This window comes from Heterodontus francisci, chromosome 2 (assembly GCF_036365525.1).
Source record: "Heterodontus francisci isolate sHetFra1 chromosome 2, sHetFra1.hap1, whole genome shotgun sequence".
In the NCBI taxonomy this organism is placed as follows: Eukaryota; Metazoa; Chordata; class Chondrichthyes; order Heterodontiformes; family Heterodontidae; genus Heterodontus; species Heterodontus francisci.
Window position 1 is genome coordinate 192,363,761 of NC_090372.1, and position 26,041 is coordinate 192,389,801.

At 42.3% G+C, this 26,041-nt stretch overlaps 1 protein-coding gene across 5 annotated transcripts in view; it reads left to right on the forward strand.

Moving 5' to 3' along the window:
* Window positions 1-26,041, forward strand: part of LOC137349461 (disco-interacting protein 2 homolog C) — a 635,092-nt gene that overhangs the window by 580,484 nt on the left and 28,567 nt on the right. For all 5 annotated transcript variants that reach the window (XM_068014972.1, XM_068014974.1, XM_068014973.1 and 2 more), the window contains one exon: window positions 10,048-10,109. In XM_068014972.1, coding sequence (XP_067871073.1) covers window positions 10,048-10,109 — 62 coding nt within the window. The remainder of the gene's footprint in view (window positions 1-10,047; window positions 10,110-26,041) is intronic.

Sequence of the window (26,041 nt, forward strand, 5' to 3'; positions counted from 1 at the left end):
GGCGCAAACACCTTCAGGCTCCATTCAGGGTGAGGGTTGAGGGGGAAATGTGCCTTGCTTCCTATCTCTTCACCAACCACTCCTGCTTCTCCCCTGCCCCACTTCCATCAAATCACTTCCCCTTCCCATCCCACATTCTGCCACACCCTCAGTCCCATCACTAGACCTACCTCTTCTGCTTAGAATTACCCACTCAACCCTTTTGCTCTGCTATCACTTCATCCCGAACCTTCCATCTATCCTTCTCCTTTCCCACTCACCCCTACTTAAGGACAATTCCTGAGACACTCTCAATCAATATTCCTACCCTCTTCAACCTCTGAGATATTATTTGCTTTGCACATCCAACATTTATAAAAATGGAAATGAAATTAGAATGAAGAAAGAAAAATTGTCTGTCTCCATTTCTGTCTTTCTCTGCCCCCTCCCACATGTTAGAATTAGAATTCCTGTATATAATTAGCATTGATCTTTACTGTCATAAAAACACAGGTGAAGTTATTAGTTCACTTCAAAATTCAACTGCAGTTTCAGTTTGAAAATTGCAGTAGCATTTAATGAAGAAAGACTGACTGAATTTCTCAAAAGAGAATTGCTCATCTGCAGGAATAACAGTTCCTTGCAGGTGCCGACAAAATTTCAATCAAACACAATCCCCACATACTGATTTTAATATATAATAGATATTCAGTGGTAATGGAGCAGAACTCTAGAACCTGGGATAGAGCAGGGGAATGGGATTGACTGGATTTCTTTACAGAGAGCCAGTATAGACTTGATGGGCTGAATGGCCCCATTGTGTGCCTTAATGACTTTATGGGCTGGACATTTCCTCCACGGGCGGGAAACAGAATTCGGGCCTGTTTGCAGGTTCTGAACCCGCCTCTGCAAGGGGGAGAAGCAATCACTAATTGGGATTTTCACAGAGACTTCACCTGAATTGGCATGGAGACAAGTTTCCTGTCCAATAAAGGGTAGTGAGCAGGATCTCGAAGCTGGAGGGTCAATCAGTGGCCTTCCAAATTAAAAGGCATCGCAGGCTGTGATGGCAGGTAAGTAACACTTAGACATGGAGGTACCCTTTCACCAACTTTTTATAAACTTCAATTAAAAAATGGTTCTTGCAGCCAGACCACCACTGTCAGGGGAGGTGGGGAGTAGAATCCCTTTACGGGGAGCGCTGGCCATCCGGCCTGCTGCCATGTGTCCGCCTCCAGGCACCGAAACTGGTTCCCACTGGTGCGGGAAACCTGAGGCCAACTGGAAAATCCCAGTCACCTCTTTTATTTGACCTTAATGAATCTTTTTATGAGCCTAATCAGCCACCTGACTCATGGGGGCAGGTTCCCCTGCACAGCCCCAAACCCACGTCAGCAAAAATGGCCGGCGCCAGGAAGCGGGCACACCAACTAGCTTCATTATTTTCAGGCCCCTGCCCACCTCCGTTCCTGCCTTTGGCAGGGCCCAAAAATTCAGTCCATTGCCTTTATTCAGCCATGGCTTGAATTATAATGCCTCAAGCAGTATTTTGACACTTATAGCAATAAGCTGCAATTCAATTAATAAAATTAATTGTGGGAATTTGTTGAATGCATTTTGTACTCTGCAAAGTGGAAGAAAATTCCGTTGCTCCCTTGTTTTTTCTTGAAGCTTGTTAATTTTGAAATGTATTCTTCTGTTCTATGCTCATCATCCAACCAAAACAACAACCTGTATTCATATAGTGCTTTTAATGTCATAAAACGTCCCAAGGCACTCCACAGGAGCATTATAAAGCTTAACACCGAGCCACATAGGGCAATATTAGGGTAAATGGCCAAAAGCTTTGTCAAAGAGGTCGGCTTTAAGGAGTGTCTTAAAGGAGGGTAGCGAGGTTTAGCTAGAAAATTCCAGAGCTTGGGGCTTTGGCAACTGAAGGCACGACCAATAATGGTGGAGCAATTAAAATCGGGATGCTGAAGAGGCCAGAGTTCCAAGAGCACCGATATCTCGGAGGGTTGTGGAGCTGGAGGAGATTGCAGAGATAGGGAGGAACAAGGCCATGGAGGGATCTGAAAACAAGGATGAGAATTTTAAAATTGCGACATTGTAACCAGTGTAGGTCAGCGAGCATGGAGTGATGGGTGAACAGGACTTGGGAGTAAGGACATGGACAACAGATTTTAGGATGACCTCAAGGTTATGGAGGCTGGAATGTGGGAGGCCAGCCAGGAGTGCATTACAGTAGTCAAGTCTAGAGGTAACAAGTCCAAGTAAATTAGCCCACTTAGGCTAATACGTCTCAATAATTGAAAGATATTCACCATGTCCTGGCCTCGGCTGCCTTTTCTCAAATAAAAACATGTTCATGCTGTGAGTCCCTTATCGTAACATATAACCATAACTATCAGTCATTTTTGCCACTGTTCTACGAATCTTTTCCCAACTCATTTTTCATATCTGATCAGTGCCGGTTCCCTGTAATAAAATTAGTGTCCAGTGTCATAGATCTGTTGTAATGATCAATACGATCAATGTCTTGTCTTCTAAAGTTCCATGACTTTCCTGCTTCAAATTCTGCCTGACCATCTTGGTTATCCTGGTGATGAGGCTGTCCAGCCTTATTCCTTTGAAGCACAGTGCAAGTCTTGAAACTTTTAGCCCCTGAATTAAAATGTGTGCAACTGACTTAAATGTTTGGGTGGTTTGGTGATTTTCTACATCATACCAGCATTCACTAAAACTGTCCAGTTTTCCTTCGGTGATGCACATAGCCTGTTCTAACTGCCCTGCTGATACGCTGCTTTACGCCATCACAACAGGCGTAAATTGTTGGGTTTGCATTCTAACATTATTGAAATGAAAAATGTAACACCCTTTCCACTGACCCAAAGCAGGGTGTAATGGAAGAAGTGAGATGAGATGAATGGTCTTCTCTCATGTCTAGATTCTTGTGCTCTTATTCATTTTTTTTCTTGTGTTTGTTAGAATATTGGCATGGATTTCCCACAAAACTGGTGAAATATAACAAGAAGCAAAGTAATTGTTTATAGGTTGAAAGAATTAACATTTTATCAATCATGCATCCACTGCTACTAATTCTTAAAGTTGGACTAAAGCTGCCACAAATGAAAGTAATAAAGATCATAAAGCAGGAGCTTTATCACAGGAGGAAATCCCACTAAAGTCGGAATAGGATGGTAAATTCTGTATTTTGTATTTCTGAACCTTTTTAGTTAGACTGGGACTAACCTGCATGTCCAAGTCTTTATTGGTGTTTTGTGGCAGGCAGGATGATGCAATGATAAAATATTGGCTGACTTTCAGATAGAGAGAGTTTGGAAGCAAAGTACTGTGGAGCCTCCAATCTGTCAACAGGAAAATTCAACTGTGGGTGAAATTTGATCTCAATTATCAGTGACCTTTGACTTGAATTTTTAAAGCTGGATATTTGAGGAATTAAGCTAGTTTGAGAAGTTTCCAATTTAACGAAAGCTGCCCCGTAAGGCTGACTTTACTGGGATGAGACAGAGACTGTCCATGGTAAACTGGGTGGATCTGTTTATGGGTCAAACAACTGAAGAACAGTGGAAAATATTTAAAGAAACATTTCACGAAATGCAGAGCGAGTATATACCCCTGAGAGGAAAAAGCTCCACTTCACAGAAAAAACAGCCATGGAACTAAAGAGATTAGGGATAGCATAAAACTACAAGAAAGGGCTTACAAAAATGCAAAACGCAGCACAGATCCGGCCGAATGGAACGATACAAAGCAGCTTATATGAGCTACTAAAAGAGATTATGAAAGGAAACTTGCAAGGGACATCAAAATCAATAAGAAGAAATTTGATAGTTACATAAAGGGAAAGCGGGTGGTCAAGAGCAATGTAGGCCCACTAAAAGCTGAAAATGCAGATATTGTCATTGATAATGGGGAAATGGCAGACATGTTGAACAATTACTTTGCCTCGGTATTTACAGTTGAAAAGGAGGTTAACTTGCCGGAAGTCCCGAAAAAATTTATAGCCGATAGGGTACAGGGACTTAATACAATTAACAAACGTAAGTAAAACATCAGTAACAAGGAAATTAATGGAACTAAAGAGTGAGAAATCCCCAGATTTCCATCCAAGGGTGTTAAAGGAAGTAGGGGAGCACATTGTAGATGCCTTAACTATAGTCTTTCAGGATTCAGGAGTGGTCCCTCTGGATTGGAAAGTTGCACATGTCACTCCACTTTTTAAGAAGGGTGAAAGGGGGAACCAAGGAATTTACATTCCAGTTAACCTGACATCTGTGGTGGGCAAGTTGCTGGACTCTATAATCAAGGATAGGGTGACTGAACACCTAGAAAAATTTCGGTTAATCAGGGACAGCCAGCATGGATTCATGACGGGAAGGTCATGCCTGGCAAATCTCATTGAATTTTTTGAAGAGGCGACTAAGGTAGTGGACAGGGGAATGTCTATGGATGTTATTTATATGGACTTCCAGAAGGCATCTGATAAAGTCCCACATAAGAGACTGTTAACTGAGGTAGAAGCCCATGGAGTTGAGGGCAAATTATTGACATGGTTAGGAAGTTGGTTGAGTGGTAGGCGACAGAGAGTGGGGATAATGGGTAAGTACTCCGATTGGCAGGATGTGACTAGTGGTGCCCCGCAGGGATCTGTGTTGGGGCCTCAATTATTCACATTATTCATTAACGACTTGGGTGATGGCATAGTAAGTCATATATCCAAATTTGCTGATGTTACAAAGTTAGGTGGCATTATAGACAGTCTAGATGATAGCATAAAATTGCAAAGAGATATTGACAAACCAGGTGAGAGTGGGCAAAACTGTGGCAGATGGATTTCAATGCGGGCAAGTGTGAGGTTATCCATTTTAGACCAAAAAAGGATAGAGCAGGGTCCTTTCTAAATGGGAAGGAATTAAGTACAGTGGATATCCAAAGAGACTTGGGGGTTCAGGTGCATAGATCTTTAAAATGCCTCGAGCAAGTGCAGAAAATAATCAAAAAGGCTAATGGAATGCTAGCCTTTATATCTAGAGGATTGGAGTATAAAGACACAGAGGTTATGCTGCAGATGTACAAAACCCTGGTTAGACCCCACTTGGAGTACTGTGAGCAGTGCTGGGCACCACACCTTAGGAAGGATATATTGGCCTTGGAGGGAGTGCAACGTAGGTTTACAAGAATGATACCTGGACTACAGGGGTTAAGTTACGAGGAGAGATTACACAAATTAGGCCTGTTTTTGCTAGAATTTAGAAGGTTAAGGAATGATCTGATCGAAGTCTTCAAGATATTAACAGGAAAAGACAGGCTAGATAAAGATAAACTATTTCCACAGGTTGGAGATTCTAAAATTAGGGGGCATAGTCTAAAATTAGGACCAGACCATTCATGAGAGATGTTGGGAAGCACTTCTTCACGCAAAGGGTGGTAGAGGTTTGGAACTCTCTCCCACAAATAGCAGTTGAAGCTAGAGCAGTTGTTAATTTTAAATCTGAGATAGATAAATTTTTGTTAAGCAAAGATATTAAGGGATATGGGCCAAAGGCAGGTATATGGAGTTAGGCCGCGGATCAGTCATGATCTCATTGAATGGCGGGACAGGCTCGAGGGACTGAATGGCCTACTCCTGTTCCTATGTTCCATATGAAAATGTTGAAGAAATTGTAATGTCATGGCACAGCATAAGGGGACAACAGTATGTCATGCTACAATCTGGTAGGAGATGGTTTTAGACTTGCAATTTCCCACACAGTGAGTTGGTGATCTCAACTGTGCCAATATGTGAGGTACTCAGTTGAGGTCAGATTCTTCCCCACAGAAAGGAAAGGGAAATTTGAGGAGAGAGGACATCACTTGTGTCACTCCTGCCCAGGTGCCAGTTACTGGCAGAGTTTGGGAGCAGGTACTGCACTTACCCTTTAACACAAGGAAACCCATAAAACAAAGAAATGTCTTATATTTCATAGAGATTTGATTTTTAAAAACCATTTCTAAAGAATAGGTCTTTGTCGATCCAACAAAAAAATTTTATGTTGTTTTGAACTTTGAATTAAAAATTTCAAAAGATCTTTTTCCAGAATTGTAACTAAAACGCCATCTTTAATACCCTGACTCTTGTGTGTTTTCAGGTTAGTTGTCTCTTTAAATTGTTCTTTGCTTTATCTGCTAAAATTTTAAGCTGTCATTTTTACAATTTCTTTTTTATAAGTGTGTTAATGGTAAAATGTAATTGACCTTGTGGAGGTTTGTGTATTTTGACATTGTTTTTCCCCTTCTTTTACCCCTTGTTTAATACATTTGCTCCCATAATTCCCACCCCCATTTATTTTTGTCTGGTTTTGTTTACCTTCCTCTTCTCCTCACCCCACACTTCCTGCTGCTATAGCCGCACAGGCTGGGGAAGCTGGCCGAGCAGGTAGGGGATTTTCATGTTCCCTATTTACCCAACAGTCAGCTTCCAACAGCAGGTCAGACTAGAACTGAGTCTGGAGATCTGGATGTTAGGTCTGTGTTATTTAAAGTGCTCTCTATCCCTCCAGTTCATTGTGCACCAACAGTGCCAGGATTTCATTATGAAATGAGGTTTAAAGATGCAGCTTGATTTTAAATTTTTCATTTTACTACTTTTCATTCAGCGTGGAAATGCTGAGGTAGAAAACTGACTGTTTGAGCCATGGTAAGGTTGTTTATAGTTTATTGTTGGGAGGTCCAACTTTTTATGCTCATGTGATTTTTGTCCAGTTCATTTTCTTCTTCTGGCTTTGCGTCACAAATCCAGGTGACATTAGAGAAAAAGTTAGCTGAATGATCTCCCCACTCAGCACTAGTCTGTTACGCTGTTGAATTTTTCACAGGAGAAAAACCCACTAAACGCTGAATAGGATGGTAAATTCTGTATTGTGTATTTCTGCACCTTTTTAGTTAGACTGGGACTAACCTGCATGTCCAAGTCTTTATTGGTGTTTTGTGGCGGGATGATGCAATGATAAAATATTGGCTGACTTTCAAATAGAGAGAGTTTGGAAGCAAAGTACTGTGGAGCCTCCAATCTGTCAACAGGAAAGTTCAACTGTGGGTGAAATTTGATCTCAATTATCAGTGGATAGCATGGTGTCACACTATTCTGCCAAAAATCAAACAAAGACAACTTTTCTAATGAAGTAATCCATCAGGAAGGAATTGCATGTGAACCTAAATGTGATATTCATTTATATAGGATTTTTTTTCTTTTTTGTGATTGTTTTTCTTTCTTCACGTAGTTGCTGTTATGTTGCCTTTCTTGCTCTTGAGTTAAGAGGAGCAAGGGGTAATCACTAATGTAGTTAGAGTCTTTTTCAGTGGCCCTCTGTCGAGGAGTGTGTTGAGATACAACTGAACTTGTAACCTCCCGCTACTCTGCTGGTCATTCATCCACAGTGAGGGCAATAATTGCTATGAAGCAAAAGTCTGAGTGTGAATTTCAGTCAAGACTGGGATTTGAACCATGATCTCGTCTGTGGTGCAGCACACTGGTTTTTGGTACTGGTCTGACTCCCTTGATTGGCTTCCATTTTTTTGTGGGAAGGATATTAATGCTGGGGATTAGAACACTTTTTCTTTAGCATACGCTCAGAGTCTGCATCCAGCATTTCTGGGTCAGTTGTACTGTAGTCAGCTGTAGAGTAAAGCTATGTCCACCAGACCTCAACAAAGCACCTTAGCCCCAAACTCGGAAGACCACTCCCTTTGTGTGTGACGTTTCCCATTTCCTACACCAGTTTTCCTTGTAATCATTATGATTGAAATTGCCAATTCGTGCTGAAATAGGGGCAGCTTTTGCTGCCTAATGCAAGATGCATTGAAACTGTTTGAAATCTTTTCACATACAGCTCCTGCATCATGTAGTAAACAGAGAGCTTTTAATTCTGTCACTCTAGTCCAGATTTGAGCCAAGTTTCGTGAAATACAAGTGTGCCAAACCCTACTTGGTCCCACTGGCCAACCTTAATAGGTCCAGTGACAACTTACTTCTTTTAACTAGCCCATTTTTAAAATATAAATTAATAAACTTCCGAAATGTCCACCCTGCAGAAATATGGCATAGCAGTATAATTCAAACTTTATCATGCATCCTGAGACAGTAGAGTGCCTGCTAGTTAATATGCTATAACCTTTTCAAGTTCATAACTAAAGGTGCAAATAAATCATTGGGAAGATCTCATCAGTGTGGAAGTAGCTGTTGGGAGGGAAGGTTGAGATTTTAATACTATTGTTGGACTGCACTTCTGGGAGCAGTTTCATATCACTTGTTCTTGTAATCTTGAGTTACACTGTACCAAGTGGTACATCAACTGCATTTTAATAGAAAATCAAACCGGACTGTTACTTATACTGCCTTCTGACGTCCTTGCTGAGGGAATGAAAGCAGAGCTCTCGGCAGGAGTGTGTAGATTCTTCTGTGAAGTTCTGTTTATCAAAGTGCTGTAGCCTCTGACTGTCAGTGAGTTTACTGATGACAAGAAAGGACTGAGGGGATGGTCAGCCCTTTTGAAACAGAAATTGACTGAGTGTACTACAGGCTGCCTTGAGGATACGGTATAATAGAATAGGCTAGGTTATCAAACAAAATGATTAGCAATGAAATAAAACTGTAGCATTATTGGGGTGCAGTAACCTTCAAAGAACTTTATTTGGGTGGAGGAAATTGCAACTGATGCATTTGGGAAAGTTATGGTGGACTCCATTGTACTTTCAGCATTTACCCAGTCCTTTCTTAAATTGTTCCTAATTGTGTGATGAGCAGAAGCTAACATTTTAAAATATCCTTGAATATTGGAGCTTTTGTCTCGAACAATATCTGTGTACCCGAAAGTTACAGTGTTGTAACTTAAAAATAGAGAGCTTATGAATAAAAGTCATCCTACTGCTTGCAGAAACTTCCCCCAAAAATTAAACAACTGTTCTTGCAAATGGCTTACACACTGTTGTGTACTTGCACTCGCGCTCTTGCACGCGCTCACAGATGCATGTACATAAAGGTCTTGTCAACAAACACAAGTCTTTGCTCAGTTGATATTTGACCGTTTTGAGTACTTAGTTTGTTAGTTTCTCTAATGAATCAGATGCTGGCTAGGAACAAAATTTTATTACAACCCTTATGTAATTTGTACAACATGATTACAGATTACTACGGTATACATTAAACAGTTTATTGAAGGGTATTCCTTGCATGTGATTGGACTTCAGTATAATCTTGTAATTAAACCAAATAAAGTGTTTGAGAATGGGTTTTAAAACCCTGGGAAAAAAACTAGGAAGTTTTTTTTTTACTTGTCGAAAACACATCGAACCACCCTGATATATTTTAATAACACTGTTTTTAACATTGACAATAAAGGGTTAATTTACTGGTGAACGTATGTTTTCTGTTATAATGGGTTTGTTAAGAATCTAACAGTAACTCCTATCATAAAGTAGGCTTGAGGGTGGTATAAAGAGTAAGGAATATTTATCCTTTGTCATACCCTAACGCTGTTTTGATGCCATTATAAAATCAGCTTCAAAAGGAACTTCTTTCATTCCTGCTATTGCATGTTAAGCAAGTCTTCAGTGGATCATGCTGCATACTGAGCTTGGCTGTTGCTTGTGACAAATTTGCTATATATTTGTTCAACTGTGCTAAAGTGTTTATTACGCAATTTTCTTGCATGAATTTAATTAATTGCTTTTGTTAGAGTGCAGTTTTAGCTCTGTTTGCATTGTTCATGTTATCATTTTTTCAGAAAATTAAAAAACATGAATACTTTTGCATAATGGTAAGTACTAACTGTAAATGAACACAAATTGCATTTTAATGAAGGATACTTTAAAATATTAAATATGTATTTGAACCTGTAAGACCAAATTATTGGAACTTGTGCAGTTGTGACTGTCATTTTCATTGGGTCAATACTACAATTCAGAAAGTTTCAGCTAATAATTTGAGACAGACTGCCTTAATTCTGAAGAGACACACTGATCTTTTTCAGTGCTTATTTCCTAACCACTTGATGCTGTTCATTTCAGGGCACATCAGGACCGGATCCCACAACTGTATATGTGGATATGAGAGCACTAAGGCATGACAGGTATTTGAAACAGTCACAACTATATTTTTCAAACTTTGGGGCAGCAATGTTTTTCCATTGTCATACACACACCACAACTAAAGTAATCAGTAGGATTGAAAATTACTGCTCCATGTACGGCTGCCAGGGCAATCTTATTTAGGGATGATAGGATAGCAGAGTGTTATGTCAACTCTGCAATGGTATTTTCCAGTCTAGTGTAACAATACAAAATGAGTTAATTGGAGAGGAACATCGGGCTGAATTTTATGAGTGCGCCGCATGGGGACTCATTTAAATAGAGGGGGCGGAGCGGCCGCCCCGATGACGTAAGGGGGCAGCCGCCGCATCCCCAGCAACGGCGTACGGCGCCATTTTTATAGGGCTTTAAGCCCTATAAAGATGAATTGCACTTAATATGTTTTTAATAAATGGTTAGGAGATGGAGGCCCCTCCATCGGAGGCCCGAAATGACCATCCATTGATTTTGCAAAGACCCGAACTTTCCCCCCCAACTTTCAATCTTTTGTCTTTCAGCCCCTTCCCACCATCCCCACATCCAATTAAAATTGATTTCCCCGCTCCCCCGCCCCTCCCGCCCTGAAAATTCTGTTGCTCCCCCCTCCCCACCAGGTTCTCGCCCGGAACTCCGTGTGGAGTTCCGAAGGTGTGTGGAGCACGACCAGCGGCCGTAATGTCAGAGTGGGACAGCTGCCACCTGCAGGTAAGTTAATTTGGATCTCATTGGTGCTCAGTTTAATATGGAGATGAAGGGCTGCCACCTGGTGGGGGGGGGGGGGGCTGCACCAGGGTCCACCCGCTGCCGGTAATATGCGGCAGGCCTCTCCTGCAGCATTTTACCGGCCCCCGCGCCACAACCCGCAGCATCAAGGGGTTGGTAAAATGCAGCCCGCGGGAGTAAGCCATTCAGCCCATCAAGTCTGCCCCGCCATTCAATACGATCATGGCTGATCTTTCACTTCAGTGCCTTTTTCCCACATTATCCTCATATCCCCTTATGTCATTTGTATTTAGAAATCGGTCAATATCTGCTTTAAACATCCTCCATGACTGAGCTTCCACAGTCCTCTGGGATAGAGAATTCTCAAGATTCACAACCCTCTGAGTAAAGAAATTTCTCCTCATCTCTGTCCTAAGTTGCTTACCCCTTATTTTTAAATTTTGTCCCCTGGTTCTAGACTCCCCAACCAGGAGAAACATCTTAGCTGCATCTACCTATCCCTTTAAGTATTTTTTAGGTTTCAATGAGATCACCTCTCATTCTTCAAAACTCTAGAGAATACAGGCCCAGTTTCCCCAATCTCTCTTCATAGGACAATCCCGTCATCCCGGGAACAAGTCTGGTGAACCTTCGTTGCACTCCCTCTATGGCAATAATATCCTTCTTAAGGTAAGGGGACCAAAACTGCACACAGTACTCCAGGAGCAGTCTAACCAAGGTTCTATACAATTGAAGCAAGACTTCACTACTCCTGTTCTCATATCCCCTTGTGATAAAGGCAAACATACCATTAGTCTTAATTGCTTGCTGCTTCTGCATGTCAGCTTTCAATGACATATTGACGAGGACACGCAGGTCCCTTTGTACATCTACACCTTGATCTCTTATCATTTAAGAAATACTCTGCACATCTATTCCTCCTACCAAAGTGGATAACCTCACATTTTTCCATATTATATTCCATCTGCCATGTTCTTGGCCACTCACTGAGTCTGTCCAAATCCCCTTGAAGCTGCTTTGCAGCAAGATATCTTTACCTCTGTACTCAAATCCCCTTGCGATGAAGGCCAACATAACATTTGCCTTCCTTATTGATTGTTGCACCTGCATGCTAGCTTTTAGTGACTCATGAACAAGGCCACCCAGGTCCCTTTGGACACCAACACTTTCCAACCTCTCACCATTTAAGAAATATTCTGTCTTTTTGGGGTTTATTTCCTACCAAAGTGGATAACTTCACACTTATTCATGTTATATTCCATCTGCCTTGTTCTTGCCCATTCACTTCACCTGTCCAAGTCCACTTGAAGCCTCCTTGCATCTTCCTCACAACACACATTCCCACGTAGTTTTGTGTCATCCGCGAACTTGGAAATACTACAATTGGTCCCCACATCCAAATCATTGATATATATTGTGAACAACTGGGACCCAAGCACTGATCACTGCGGTACCCCACTAGTCACAACCTGCCAACGTGAGAATGACCTGTTTATTCCTACTCTCTGCTTTCTGCCTATTAACCAATCCTTAATCTATGCCAGTATATTACCTCCTATCACATGTGCTTTAATTTTGCTAACCAACCTCCTGTGGGGGACTTTATCAAAAGCCTTCTGAAAATCCAAGTATACCATGTCCACCGACTCCCCTTTATCAATTCTGTTAGTAACATCCTCAAAAAAACGGCAACAGCTTTGTCAAACATGATTTCCCATTCATAAATCCATATTGACTATGCCCAATCATTTCATTATTATCCAAGTGTCCATTTATCACATCCTTTAGAATAGATTCTAACATTTTCCCAATGACTAAGTTAAGGCTAACAGGTCTGTAATTCCCTGTTTTCTCTCTCCTGCCCTTCTTAAATAGTGGGGTGACATTTGCTACCTTCCAAACTGCAGGAACCGCTCCAGAATCTATAGAATTTTGAAAAATGATGACCATTGCATCCACTATCTCCATAGCTACTTTTTTCAACATTCTGGGATGTAGAATATCAGGTCCTGGGGATTTATCAACCTTCAGCCCCATTGATTTCTCCTACACAACCTTCTTACTAATACTCATTTCCTTCAGTTGCTCATTCCCCCTAATCCCTTGGGTCTCTAATTCTGGGACATTTCTTGAATCTTCCTCAGTGAAGACAGCCACAAAGTAATCATTTCACTTCTCTGCCATTTCTCGACTCCTCATTCTAAATTCTCCTGACTCTGCCTGTAATGGACCCACATTTGTCTTCGCCAAACGTTTCCTTTTTACATACCTATAGAAGCTTTTACAGTCCACTTTTGTATGTTTTGCTAGCTTACATTCATATTCTATTCTCTCTTTCTTTATCAGTTTCTTCTTCCTTCTTTGCTGTATTCTAAAATCCTCCCAATCCTCAGGTTTACTATTTCTGGCAGCTTTATAGGCCTTTTCTTTTAATCTTGTATAATCCTTAATTTCCTTTGTTATCCACGGTTGACTGCCTTTATTTTTGGGGTTTTTGTGCCTTGAAGGAATGTATAGTTGCTGTAAACTATGTAATATTTCTTTAAAGGCTATCCAATGCCTATGTACTGTCATACCTTTTAATGTATTTTCCCAATCCACCTCAGCCAATTTGCCCCTCATACCTTCACAATTTCTTTTGTTCAAATTTAACACCCTGGCTTCAGATTGAACTACCTCACTTTCAAACATGATGTAAAATGTTATCATATTATGGTCACTCATCCCTAAAGGTTCTTTTACAACAAGATTATTAGTTAGCCCTTTCTCATTGCATAATACTAGATCTAAAATAGCCTGTTCTCTAGTCAGTTCCTCAACATACTGCTCAAGAAAACTATCCCTAATACAGGAACCCGTCCTCCACAGCATTAGTGCTCATTAGATGTACCCTGTCTATATGCAGATTGAATTCACCCATGATTACTGTATTACCCATGCCACATGCTTCTCTAATCTACTGATTAATACTATGCCCCACACTACCACTACTGTTTGGTGGCCTATAACTAACTTCTACCAATGTTTGCTGGCCCTTGCTGTTTCTTAGCTCCATCCAAACACATTCCACATTTTGTTCTTCCGATCTGAGTTCCTCCCTTACTAATGTACTGATCCCATCCCTTATTAACAGCACAACACCACCTCCTTTTCCTTTTTGCCTCTTTCCTAAATGTCAAATGTCCTTGAATATTCAGTTCCCAACCTTGGTTGCCCTGTAGCCACATTTCCGTTATTGCAGTTATATCATACCCATTTACCCCTATTTGGGCCTTTAAATCATCTACCTTGTTGCGAATGCTGCGTGCATTCAGGTAGAGTGCCCTTAACATTCTGTATTCTAAGCCTAGTTGATGCTCGCCTTTGTTTCGCCTGCCTTCTAATGTCACTTGCTACTTTCCTACCTCCTGTTACCAGCTTTACTTCCTTCCAATTTGAGCTACCCCTCAGGTTCCCATCCCCCTGACAAGCTAGTTTAAACCCTCCCTAACAGCACTAGTAAATCTCCCTGCGAGGATGTTAGTTCCAGTCCTGTTAAGGTGTAGCCCATCCATCTTGCACAGGTCCCACCTGCCCCAGAACTGGTCCCAATGCCTCAGAAATCTGATGCCCTCCCTCCTACAACAATTCTCCAGCCACGTGTTCAATCGATCAATCCTCCTGTTCCTGTGCTCACTAGCACGTGGCACTGGGAGTAATCCTGAGATTACTGCTTTGGAGGTCCTGCTTTTTAGTTTCCTACCTAACTCCCTAAAATCTGCTTTCAGGACCTCATCCCTCTTCCTACCTATGTCATTGGTACCAATGTGGGCCACGACCTCTGGCTGTTCACCCTCCCTCAGAAAGATGTCCTGCAGCCGCTCCGTGACATCCTTGACCCTGGCACCAGGGAGGCAACACACCATCCTGAAGTCACATTTACAGCCACAGTAACGCCTGTCTGATCCCCTTACTATTGAATCCCCTATCCCTCTCCACCTGTGCAGCTGAGCCACCCATGGTGCCACGGACTTTGCACCGGCTGCACTCCCCAAGGAACCATCGGTCTCACCCATATCCAAAATGGAAAACCGATTAGCAAGCAAGATAGACTAGGGGACTCCTGCACTTCTTACATGGTTCTCTTAAACTGCCTGGCGGTCACCCATTCCCCATCTGCCTGCATGCTGCTAACCTGTGGTGTGACCACCTCCTTAAACGTGCTATCCATGTAGTCCTCTGCCTCGTGGATGCACAACAGTGACTCCAGCCGCCGCTCGAGTTCCGAAACCTGGAACTCAAGCTTCTGCAGCCAGTAACACTGCCTGCAGATGTATTTGACTCGGACACGTGGTGCATCCATGACTTCCCACATACCGCAGGACATATATTTCACTTGGCTGAGCTGACCTGCTATAATGTAACTTTAAAAATCTTTTTATTACAATGAGAAGTAAAATAACTTACCAGTTACTCACCAATCAGCTTCTTCCTCTGTACCGAAGAGAGAGGCAGCTACTGGAGGCTGAAAAGAGATAGAAGAAAGGAGCCCCTCCCTCACGCACCAAACTCCCCCTTTACACTCTGTGCGCTCAAATTTATTTTTTTCTTAATTTATAGTTCCCCTCCTTACCGAACTCCCTCAATTACCAAACTCTCTTCTTAACACTCTGTTCCCTCCCGCAGCACTCAATACAAACAAGCAGCACTGAGAGTCCCCTCAATGTATACTCTGAAAACAATGATGTCAGCTCTGCTAGAGCTCAGAAACCAGTTTAAGCTGGCTACCTGATTAACTAGCTACAGCTATTCTCAGAGTGTTAGTATACCCCTGTTTAAAACTGCAAGAAACCTAACTTACCTCTTAACTGACACAAAAACTAGTCTTGAGAGATTAACCCTTAAAATTCACTCATTGACCAAACTCCCTTCTTCACACTCAGTGCAGACAGTCAGCACTGAGATTCCCCTCAATTTATAAGTTTTACCATCTTCCACCATTTCTTATATATTTTGCTGCATCCTGTAGCTTGGTTGATTCTTCCGTTTAGCCAGAATTCTACAAAGTTGCCAGTCTTGTTTAAATGTCAATTATTTTTTAAATTGTATTCTCTGGGTGTGGAGAGGTTGGCCAGGCTATATTTATTGCCCACCCCTAGTTGCCCATCACTTGTTAATTGTGTGAATATTCACCAACATTCTCAAATATGGTGAGGCAGTGGAGCCTTGCTCTGATCTGTTGGTTATGAGACCACTTAGCTCTGCCTATAGCCAGCTGCTTATGCACATAGACTATTGTTTACTACACACAATATCCATATCTGATTTGGCTTTTGTGCAAGTCATTGGACATCATTTAGCACCAGAATCATAAAAGGTGAAAGTAATAACCCTACATGTATGTTCAAGTACATCGTTTGTGTTTTTCACCTCTCATGTAGTTGTAATTCCACAAATGTTGTGTAGGAATTCTTCAATCTGGTACGAAGTGTTGCATTATCTGAGGCACCTTCTTTTGGATGAGATATTAAACTGAGGCCTCATTTATCATTCTTGGGTGAGTGTGAATTATTCCATAGCATTATTCAAAGAAATGCCAACATTTCTCCCTCGACTAACCCCACCAAAAGCACTATCTGATCATTCATTAATTTTCTCTTTGTGGGACCTTGCTGTACATAAATTGGTTGCAACATTTGCCCGCATAACAGAGCAACGGGTAAAATAGGCCATGCTGTCCCTCGAGCTTGTGCAGTGTGCTATTTGAACATGGCTGACCTGTACCTCAACTCCATTTAATCATCTTTCTCTATCCTTAGATACATTTACCTCAGAATCTGTCGATCTCAATTTTGAAAATTTTAATTGACCCAGCATTCACAGTATTTAGGGGAGAGAATTATGGATTTCTACTACAGTTTGTGTGAGAAAAAAAATTCTGATTTTACTCCTAAATGACTTTAGCTCTAATTTGAAGAATATGCCCTCTTGTTCTGTATTTCCCCACCAGAGGATATAGTTTCTCCGTATCTACTGTATCAAATCCCGTTACTGTTTTATACATCTCAATTAGATCATCTTTCCATGTCCTAAACCTAAGGAAATACAAATCCAAGTTTATGCAACTTGTTCTCTTAATTTAGCCCTTTAAGGCTCAATATTGTTCTGGTGAGTCTGTACTGGATCCTTTCCAAGGCCATTATATCCTTTCCAAGGTTCTCTAGCAAAAACTGTAATGCAGTACTCAAGATTGGATTTAAGCAAGGTTTTGTACAACTGATGTATCATTTCCTCACTTTTGTACTCCACGTGAAATAAAGTCCAACTATTCCATTAGCCTGTTTGATTACTTTTTGTACCTGTGCACTAGCTTTTTGTATATGGGCACTTAAACCCCTTTGGCAATCCACAGCTGCTAATCTCTCACCAAGAAAATATTTCGATTTGTCTTTCTCAGATCCAAAGTCTCCACGTTTATCAAAGTTGCTCTCAATATGCCGTTGTATTGCCCATTCACTTAATCTGTCCATGTTTGTTTATAACTTCCTGCTCCCTTGCTAGATAACTTACTGTGCCTCCTAACTTACTACCATCTGCAAATGTGGAAATGACAAGAGTGATTCAAATATTTTAAATAATCCATTGGTTGTAAAATGCTTTGGAATGTCCTGAGTACAAGGTGCTGTATAAATGTGAGTTCATGCACTCATTCAATTGTAAAGCATTAAATAAACAATAGAATTCTGAGGTTTAAAAAAAATTGGAGGACAATATTTTGGGATTCATCATGGCATAACTCTTCCAAGAGCATGAGTGCTGAAATAATGCTGAAACAGAAGGGTATTGGAGGACACCCAACTGAAAAGTCTGGTACCCAACACTGCAGGGTAGAGTTTCCGCTCAGTACCGCTGGTATTTACAGTGCAATTCTCCCAAAATCAGCCAAACGATGGCACCTGTTTGCGGGCCTTTGAGGAAGTTCTTAAAATTACGTTGGGTTTTTTAAGATGCAAAGGCACATTTTAAGTATTAAATATTTAAGTTACTAATATTTAATTTGCTAATTTACTGACTACTGTACACCAATGAAATTGGCTCTGCATAGTTTTTTTAAGTCATTTTCAGGTCCTTAAAATCAGCTTAATCACAGCTGGTGGACTAAACACTTATTAAAAATGAGTATTTTTGTAATTAAATCCATTTTCAGCATTATTAATAAAGCTGCATCACATTAAAATCAGTTCAAAATCAGTTCAGCGTGCAGTTTGTCCCTGGAGTGTCCATTGCACCCAAAGCAGAAACTCCACATGTATTTTTAAAGAGGTTCACCTCAAGAAACAGGCACCAATGTAGTCTATTTCGAATTAGTGCCTTTGACAGGAAAGGTCTGCCAAAAACATTCACCTCTATGGGATAGTTGAATGCTTCTGTCATTGCAAACTTTGTAGTCTCACATAGAATTTTACATCTTTGCTCTTGTTCCATTATTGATTTGGGAAAATGGCTAAAGAAAATGCAGTTCTGTTTAGAAGAAATTGCTTATGCACATAATATGGCCTACAGATTGGATTAGCATCGATGTTGTCATTTGTAATGTTGACTCAGTCACATGTAAAGTCTTAAGACTAGCTAGCTGAAGACAGCTGTAAAACTTCAAATTGGAACAACAACAACTTACATTTATATTGCTCTATAGAACCTCAAAGGATGAACAACATATTTATATAGTACCTTTAATGTAATAAAACCTCCCTAGGTGCTTCACAGGAGAATAATAAAATAAAATACACCAAGCCACATAAGGAGATATTAGGTCAGATGACCAAAGGCTTGGACAAAGAGGTAGGTTTTACGGAGTGTCTTAAAGGCGGAAAGCGAGGTAAAGAGACGGAGAGGTTTAGGGAGGGAATTCCAGAGCTTAGGTCCTAGGCAACTGAAGGCATGGCCACCGCTGGTGGTAAAGGTCTGCAAAGGAAACCCGACCGAGCCCGAATGCCAGACCCGGAAGTGTGACCTGACCCGACCCGAACCCGACACATGTACAGGCCTGCTACCCAACCTGACCCCAACGGGACCCGACGACGTGTCGGGTTTGGGTCGGGTCGCACTTCCAGGTCCGGCATTCGAGCTCAGTCGGGTTTCCTTTGCAGACCTTTACCGCACGTATAAGGCTATGCAACAGGGCATTGCAGTGCTTTAAGTGGCGGAGCAATTACAATCGGGGATGCTCAAGAGGCCAGAATTAGATGAGTGCACATATCTTGGAGAGTTGTGGGCCTGGAGGAAATTACAGAAATAGGAAGGGGTGAGGCCATGGAGGGATTTAAAAACAAGGATGAGAATTTTAAAATCAATATGTTGCTTGACGGGGACTCTCAGTAAATCAGCGAGCACAGGGTTAATAGATGAACAAGACTTGGAGTGAGTTAAGACAGGGGCAGCAGAGTTTTGGATGACCTAAAATTTGCAGAGGGTAGAATGTGGGAGTGCATTGGAATAGTCAAGCCTAGAGGTAACGAATGCATGAATGAAGGTTTCAGCAGATGATGAGCTGAAGGGTGAAATCGGGCGATGTTAGGGAGGTGGAAATAGATGGCCTTAGTGATGGCATGAATATTTGGTCAGAAGCTCACCTCTTGAGCATCCCCGATTTTAATTGCACCATCACTGGTGGCCAGGCCTTCAGTTGCCGAGGATCTAAGCTCTGGAATTCCCTCCCTAAACATCTTCGTCTCTCCACCTCGCTTTCTGCCTTTAAGTCACTTTATGACACCAAGGTTGCGAACAGACTGGTTTAGTCTCAGACTTTTGCCAGGGAGCAGGATGGAGTCGGTAACTAAGGAATGAAAACAATATCAGCTAATGGGGGCCAGGAAGGGAAGTTGGGTGGTCAGCACTTTAATGAGAATAAGGTCGAAGGAGCAGGAGGTGGGTCTCATGGTGAACTTGGAGAGGACATGAGGGGAGATGAGAGAGAAACCAGAGCGAGATGCAAGTTCAGGGCTACGGTGGAATGGGAAACTTAGAGGGATTCAGTTAAAATTGAGACTTCTTTAATGTACATGGGAGAGAATATCCAATAATGTATGACTTGAATAACAATTTCTTTACTGACTTGAATCTGGATAAATTGTTGGCTATGATGAAGGATTTCAATATGAGGAGGCACAAGTTACAAATTAGGTTAAACAACTTAAGAGAATCCCTTTGCTTAAGAATACCAAAGAAATATTATCCTGTTATAAATCAATATTGAGATCTTTCTTTCTTTGACCTCCTTATCTCGAGAGACAATGGGTAAGCGCCTGGAGGTGGTCAGTGGTTTGTGTAGCAGCGCCTGGAGTGGCTATAAAGGCCAATTCTAGAGTGACAGGCTCTTCCACAGGTGCTGCAGAACAATTTGTTTGTCGGGTCTGTTACACAGTTGGCTCTGTCCTTGCGCTTCTGTCTTTTTTCCTACCAACTGCTAAGTCTCTTTGACTCACCATACTTTAGCCCCGCCTTTATGGCTGCCCGCCAGCTCTGGCGAACGCTGGCAACTGACGCCCACGACATGTGATCAATGTCACAGGACTTCATGTCGCGTTTGCAGACGTCTTTAAAGCGGAGACATTGACGGCCGGTGGGTCTGATACCAGTGGCGAGCTCGCTGTACAATGTGTCTTTGGGGATCCTGCCATCTTCCATGCGGCTCACATGGCCAAGCCATCTCAAGTGCCGCTGACTCAGTAGTGTGTATAAGCTGGGGATGTTGGCCGCCTCGAGGACTTCTGTGTTGGAGATACGGTCCTGCCACCTGATGCCAAGTATTCTCCGGAGGCAGCGAAGATGGAATGAATTGAGACGTCGCTCTTGGCTGACGTACGTTGTCCAGGCCTCGCTGCCATAGAGCAAGGTACTGAGGACACAGGCTTGATACACTCGGACTTTTGTGTTCCGTGTCAGTGTGCCATTTTCCCATACTCTCTTGGCCAGTCTGGATATAGCAGTAGAAGCCTTTCTCATGCGCTTGTTGATGTCTGCATCTAGAGACAGCTTACTGGTAATAGTTGAGCCTAGGTAGGTGAACTCTTGAACCACTTCCAGAGCGTGGTCACCAATATTGATGGATGGAGCATTTCTGACGTCCTGCCCCATGATGTTCGTTTTCTTGAGGCTGATGGTTAGGCCAAATTCATTGCAGGCAGCCGCAAACCTGTCGATGAGACTCTGCAGGCACTCTTCAGTGTGAGATGTTAAAGCAGCATCGTCAGCAAAGAGGAGTTCCCTGATGAGGACTTTCCATACTTTGGACTTCGCTCTTAGACGGGCAAGGTTGAACAACCTGCCCCCTGATCTTGTGTGGAGGAAAATTCCTTCTTCAGAGGACTTGAACGCATGTGAAAGCAGCAGGGAGAAGAAAATCCCAAAAAGTGTGGGTGCGAGAACACAGCCCTGTTTCACGCCACTCAGGATAGGAAAGGGGTCTGATGAGGAGCCACCATGTTGAATTGTGCCTTACATATTGTCATGGAATGAGGTGATGATACTTAGTAGCTTCGGTGGACATCCAATCTTTTCTAGTAGTCTGAAGAGACCACGTCTGCTGACGAGGTCAAAGGCTTTGGTGAGATCAATGAAAGCAATGTAGAGGGGCATCTGTTGTTCGTGGCATTTCTCCTGTATCTGACGAAGGGAGAACAGCATGTCGACGGTCGATCTCTCTGCACGAAAGCCACACTGTGCCTCAGGGTAGACGCGCTCGGCCAGCTTCTGGAGCCTGTTTCGAGCGATTCGAGCAAAGACATTCCCCACTATGCTGAGCAGGGAGATTCCACGGTAGTTGTTGCAGTCACCGCGGTCACCTTTGTTTTTATAGAAGGTGATGATATTGGCATCGCGCATGTCCCGAGGTACTGCTCCCTCGTCCCAGCACAGGCAAAGCAGTTCATGTAGTGCTGAGAGTATAGCAGGCTTGGCACTCTTGATTATTTCAGGGGTAATGCTGTCCTTCCCAGGGGCTTTTCCGCTGGCTAGAGAATCAATGGCATCACTGAGTTCCAATTTTGTTGGCTGTATGTCCAGCTCATCCATGACTGGTAGAGGCTGGGCTGCGTTGAGGGCAGTCTCAGTGACAACATTCTCCCTGGAGTACAATTCTAGGTAGTGCTCAACCCAGCAGTCCATTTGTTTGCGTTGGTCAGTGATTATGTCCCCTGATTTAGATTTGAGGGGGGCGATCTTCTTGGTAGTTGGCCCAAGGGCTCTCTTAATGCCATCATACATTCCTCTGATGTTTCCGGTGTCTGAGGCCAGCTGAATATGACTGCTTAGGTGTTGCCAGTAATCATTTGCGCAGCGCCTGGCTGTTCTTTGTGCAGTGCTTCTGGCTGCTTTAAGAGCTACGGATGTTAACTCGCTGGGGGCTTTCTTGTAGTTCAACAGTGCAATGCGCTTAGCGGCTATGACAGGTTCCAGCTCTTCATTGTGAGATTGAAACCAGTCTGCATTTCTCTTCGCACTTTTGCTGTAGGTGGTCAAAGCTGACTCATAGATGGTGTCTCTGATGTGGGCCCACTTGGTCTCAGCATCCCCTGTGGGAGTGTTTTGAAGGGCTGTTACAAGTGAATTTAGAAATTTTTGTAACAGCTGTGGGTGAGAAGTTTTGCTTGTGTTGATGCGTGGGCGGCCCTTCTGCTTGGAGTGATGCAACTCCCTTGGTCTGAGTCTAACCTTGCTGCACACCAGGGAGTGGTCGGTGTCGCAGTCCGCACTGTGGAAGCTGCATGCGATTTGAACACTGTTTAAGGCGGCTCGCCTTGTGACAATGAGGTCTAGCTGGTGCCAATGACGCGATCTTGGGTGCCTCCATGAAAGCTGGTGACAGGGTTTAGTGTGAAAGAACGAGTTGGTGATGCAGAGGTTATGATAGGTACACAACTCAAGCAGTCTCTGCCCGTTCTCATTCATCCTTCCAACGCCATAGCACCCAAGGCAGGAGGGCCATGAGTCATGGTCGGCCCCAACCCTGGCATTAAAGTCCCCCAGCAGGAATAGGTGTTCGGTGTTGGGGATGCTGCTAATGATGTTATGGAGTTGCTCGTAGAACTGGTCTTTAGCTTCAGGAGGGGAGCAGAGTGTTGGAGCATAGATGCTGAGTAGGTGTACTGGACCAGAGGTGGTGAGCAGTTGGATGGACAGTATGCGTTCCGAGCAATTTGAGGGAGGCTCTCACATGCTGAGCAAGGAGTTTCTGATAGCGAAGCCCACTCCATGCTGTCTTGGTTCTTCAGGATCCCTACCCTGCCAGAAGAAGGTGTAGTCTTGCTCTGCTAGAGATCCACTCGCGGGGAGGCGTATCTCCTGAAGTGCTGCAATGTCTACATTGAGTCTACTGAGCTCGTTGTTGATGATGGCGGTCTTCCGAGAATCGTTGATTTGTGTAAGGTCTTCCGACAGGCCAGGACACACAGTTCTGACAATATCAGCTAACGGGGGCCAGGAAGGGAAGTTGGGTGGTCAGCACTTTAGTGAGAATGAGGTCGAAGGAGCAGGAGGTGGGTCTCATGGTGAACTCGGAGAGGACATGAGGGGAGATGAGAGAGAAACCAGAGCAAGATGCAAGTTCAGGGCTACGGTGGGATGGGAAACTTAGAGGGATTCAGTTAAAATTGAGACTTCTTTAATGTACATGGGAGAGAATATCCAATAATGTATGACTTGAATAACAATTTCATTACTGACTTGAATCTGGATAAATTGTTGGCTATGATGAAGGATTTCAATATGAGGAGACACAAGTTACAAATTAGGTTAAACAACTTAAGAGAATCCCTTTGCTTAAGAATACCAAAGAAAAATTATCCTGTTATAAATCAATATTGAGATCTAAATATTAAGTATGGAAGGTTCAGGAAGGAGGTTGGGTGAAAAGTCAGGTGGGATTTATTTTACCCAAAGGGATATATATTTGTGGAAAAGATATCAAGGAAGGTCTTTGAAGTAATTAGAGAATTATATACATCTCTCGAGAGGAAAGGGATTGGGAGATGTGTTAAGAAAGTGGGTAATTTGTGAAAAACAAATGAACTTGTTTGGTCAAATGTTTTTTTGCAGCTTGCCAGATGATTATGTTCTTTCGACGTTTGGTGTAAGTGGAATCTTCAATCTAATTCCACATTTATGTTTCTTGCGCTGAATTTCACAAGTCAGTGCTTTTGCATTATCCAATATTAGAAAACATAAAGGGCTCAATGCTATGATGTAGGTATTCTTTAGTTAGTCAGGCAAATAGAGTCTGTCACTCTAGTTTTGGCCTTTATAGCCACTCCAGGCGCTGCTCCACAAACCACTGACCACCTCCAGGCGCTTACCCATTGTCTCACGAGACAAAGAGGCCAAAGAAGAAGAAGAGTCAGATAAATTTAGAAGTATGAACATCATCCTGTCCGACTGCTTGTATTTTTAATTATTAACTGATAGTTATTCTCTTGTTTAATTCTTGATGGGTTTGTAGTTTTAAATTTGCTTATCCAGAGTTCAGTTAGTTGTGACACAACCACATTTGTATCCATGTTCATTCTTGGACTTAAACCCTACGTGGTATTTTGTAGAAATATATTTAAGTGCTATTTCTTTCAGCGGTAGTCAGATTTATTCCAGTGCAGATGAACATTCAGTGTGCATCCAGGAAATGGAAAATATAAAATTCTTGAAATTGCTCAAGCTAAAAATAAAATGAATCTTTGTGTGAACAGCAGTACCTGTCAATTTGCCAGTAGGTGACAGAAGTTATCTCTCTTTTACAGTGATTTTTATCTATGAACGTTATGACCTACTGACATTTAATAGCTTGCAGTAACCATGCAGCCGTATATTTAACAGTACCTTTCCAAGCTGGCACCTTTTTTTAATAATATCCCTGATATCTTCGGCAACAGCAGCAGGTGTGACAGATTTTCTTTTCTTAACTTAACAGCAGAATCCTGTCTTATAATCAGAAGTCTAAAGCAATACATATTCAAATGGAATACAATGCAACCACTGAGCTGCATTTAAGCTTTCTTTGCCATCACTGCTGTTTGCTGTGCAGTCACAACTATGCCATGTGTGCACAATGGTCCGTCCATGCATTTGTGTGGTTACTTTATTGATTGCACTAATTTAAAAGATTTCAATGAAGGAAGTAAGAAAGCCAATATACAACTGATAGAAACTAGCGCACAACAAACCTGTGTTCAACCTTAGACCTAATGTAGAAATGGCAGTCTGTGCGAAATGGAGGGGGAGTGAAATGAAAGAAGGAATAGCTGTTTACTCTCATGTTTTATTTATATAATTTCTCCTTTTTCCTTTCTGTTACTATTTGTATTTTTTGTTTTTATGCTTTGCTCCATGACCTTTTGTTTCAGGCTTGTGTGACTGTCTTTTTATATGCTTCACTTTTTTCTGTCATTATGTCTGTTTTGTGGTTCAGTCTTGCATATTTTACTGCTTCAGTTATGGAAACATTTCTGAATTATGTGCACATTCTTAAGTGAACCACTTTGTACATAGAAGCTAATAATGATTCACTGAAGCAAAACGATAACCTTATCACTAATTCTTATCAGTAATTTTGGAGAGCCACAAGTTTTAAATATGGTAGTAAATAATTGGAAATTTAAGAAGGCAGTATAGAAACTTCTGGGGAGTGAACTGCACGACAATGTCAGGAAGCTGGGGAATGGACTGTAGTGAAGCATGAGGGATCCTGGCAGTGGGCCGTACAAAAAGATTGGCAAGCCAGAGGATGGGATGCAGAGAAATATTAGCGAGTTGGGGATGGGATGCACAGGAACATTAGAGAGTATGGAGATGGGATGCAGAGGAAATTTGGAGAATCAGGAGATGGGATGCAGAGAAGCATTGGTGAGTATGGGAATGGGATGCAGAGGTACATTGGAGAGTCGGGAAGTGGGATGTGGTGAAGCATTGGAGAGTGGAAAAATGGGATGCGGAGAGTCAGGAGATGGGATGCAGAGCAACATTAGAGAGCTAGGGAATGACTGCAAAGAAAGACGAGCATTGTAGAGTGGGTTGAAAAAAAATTGGGGAAACCAGGTAGCAAGTTCCAGAGGAATATCTGGAGCAGCAGGCCGCAGAAAAACATGAAGGTCAAGGAGCAAGTTGCACAGAATCAATGGGTTATACAATGAGTGGCACAGAAACATTGAGGGTTTTGGGGAAGAAACAGCACATATTATCCGGGTAG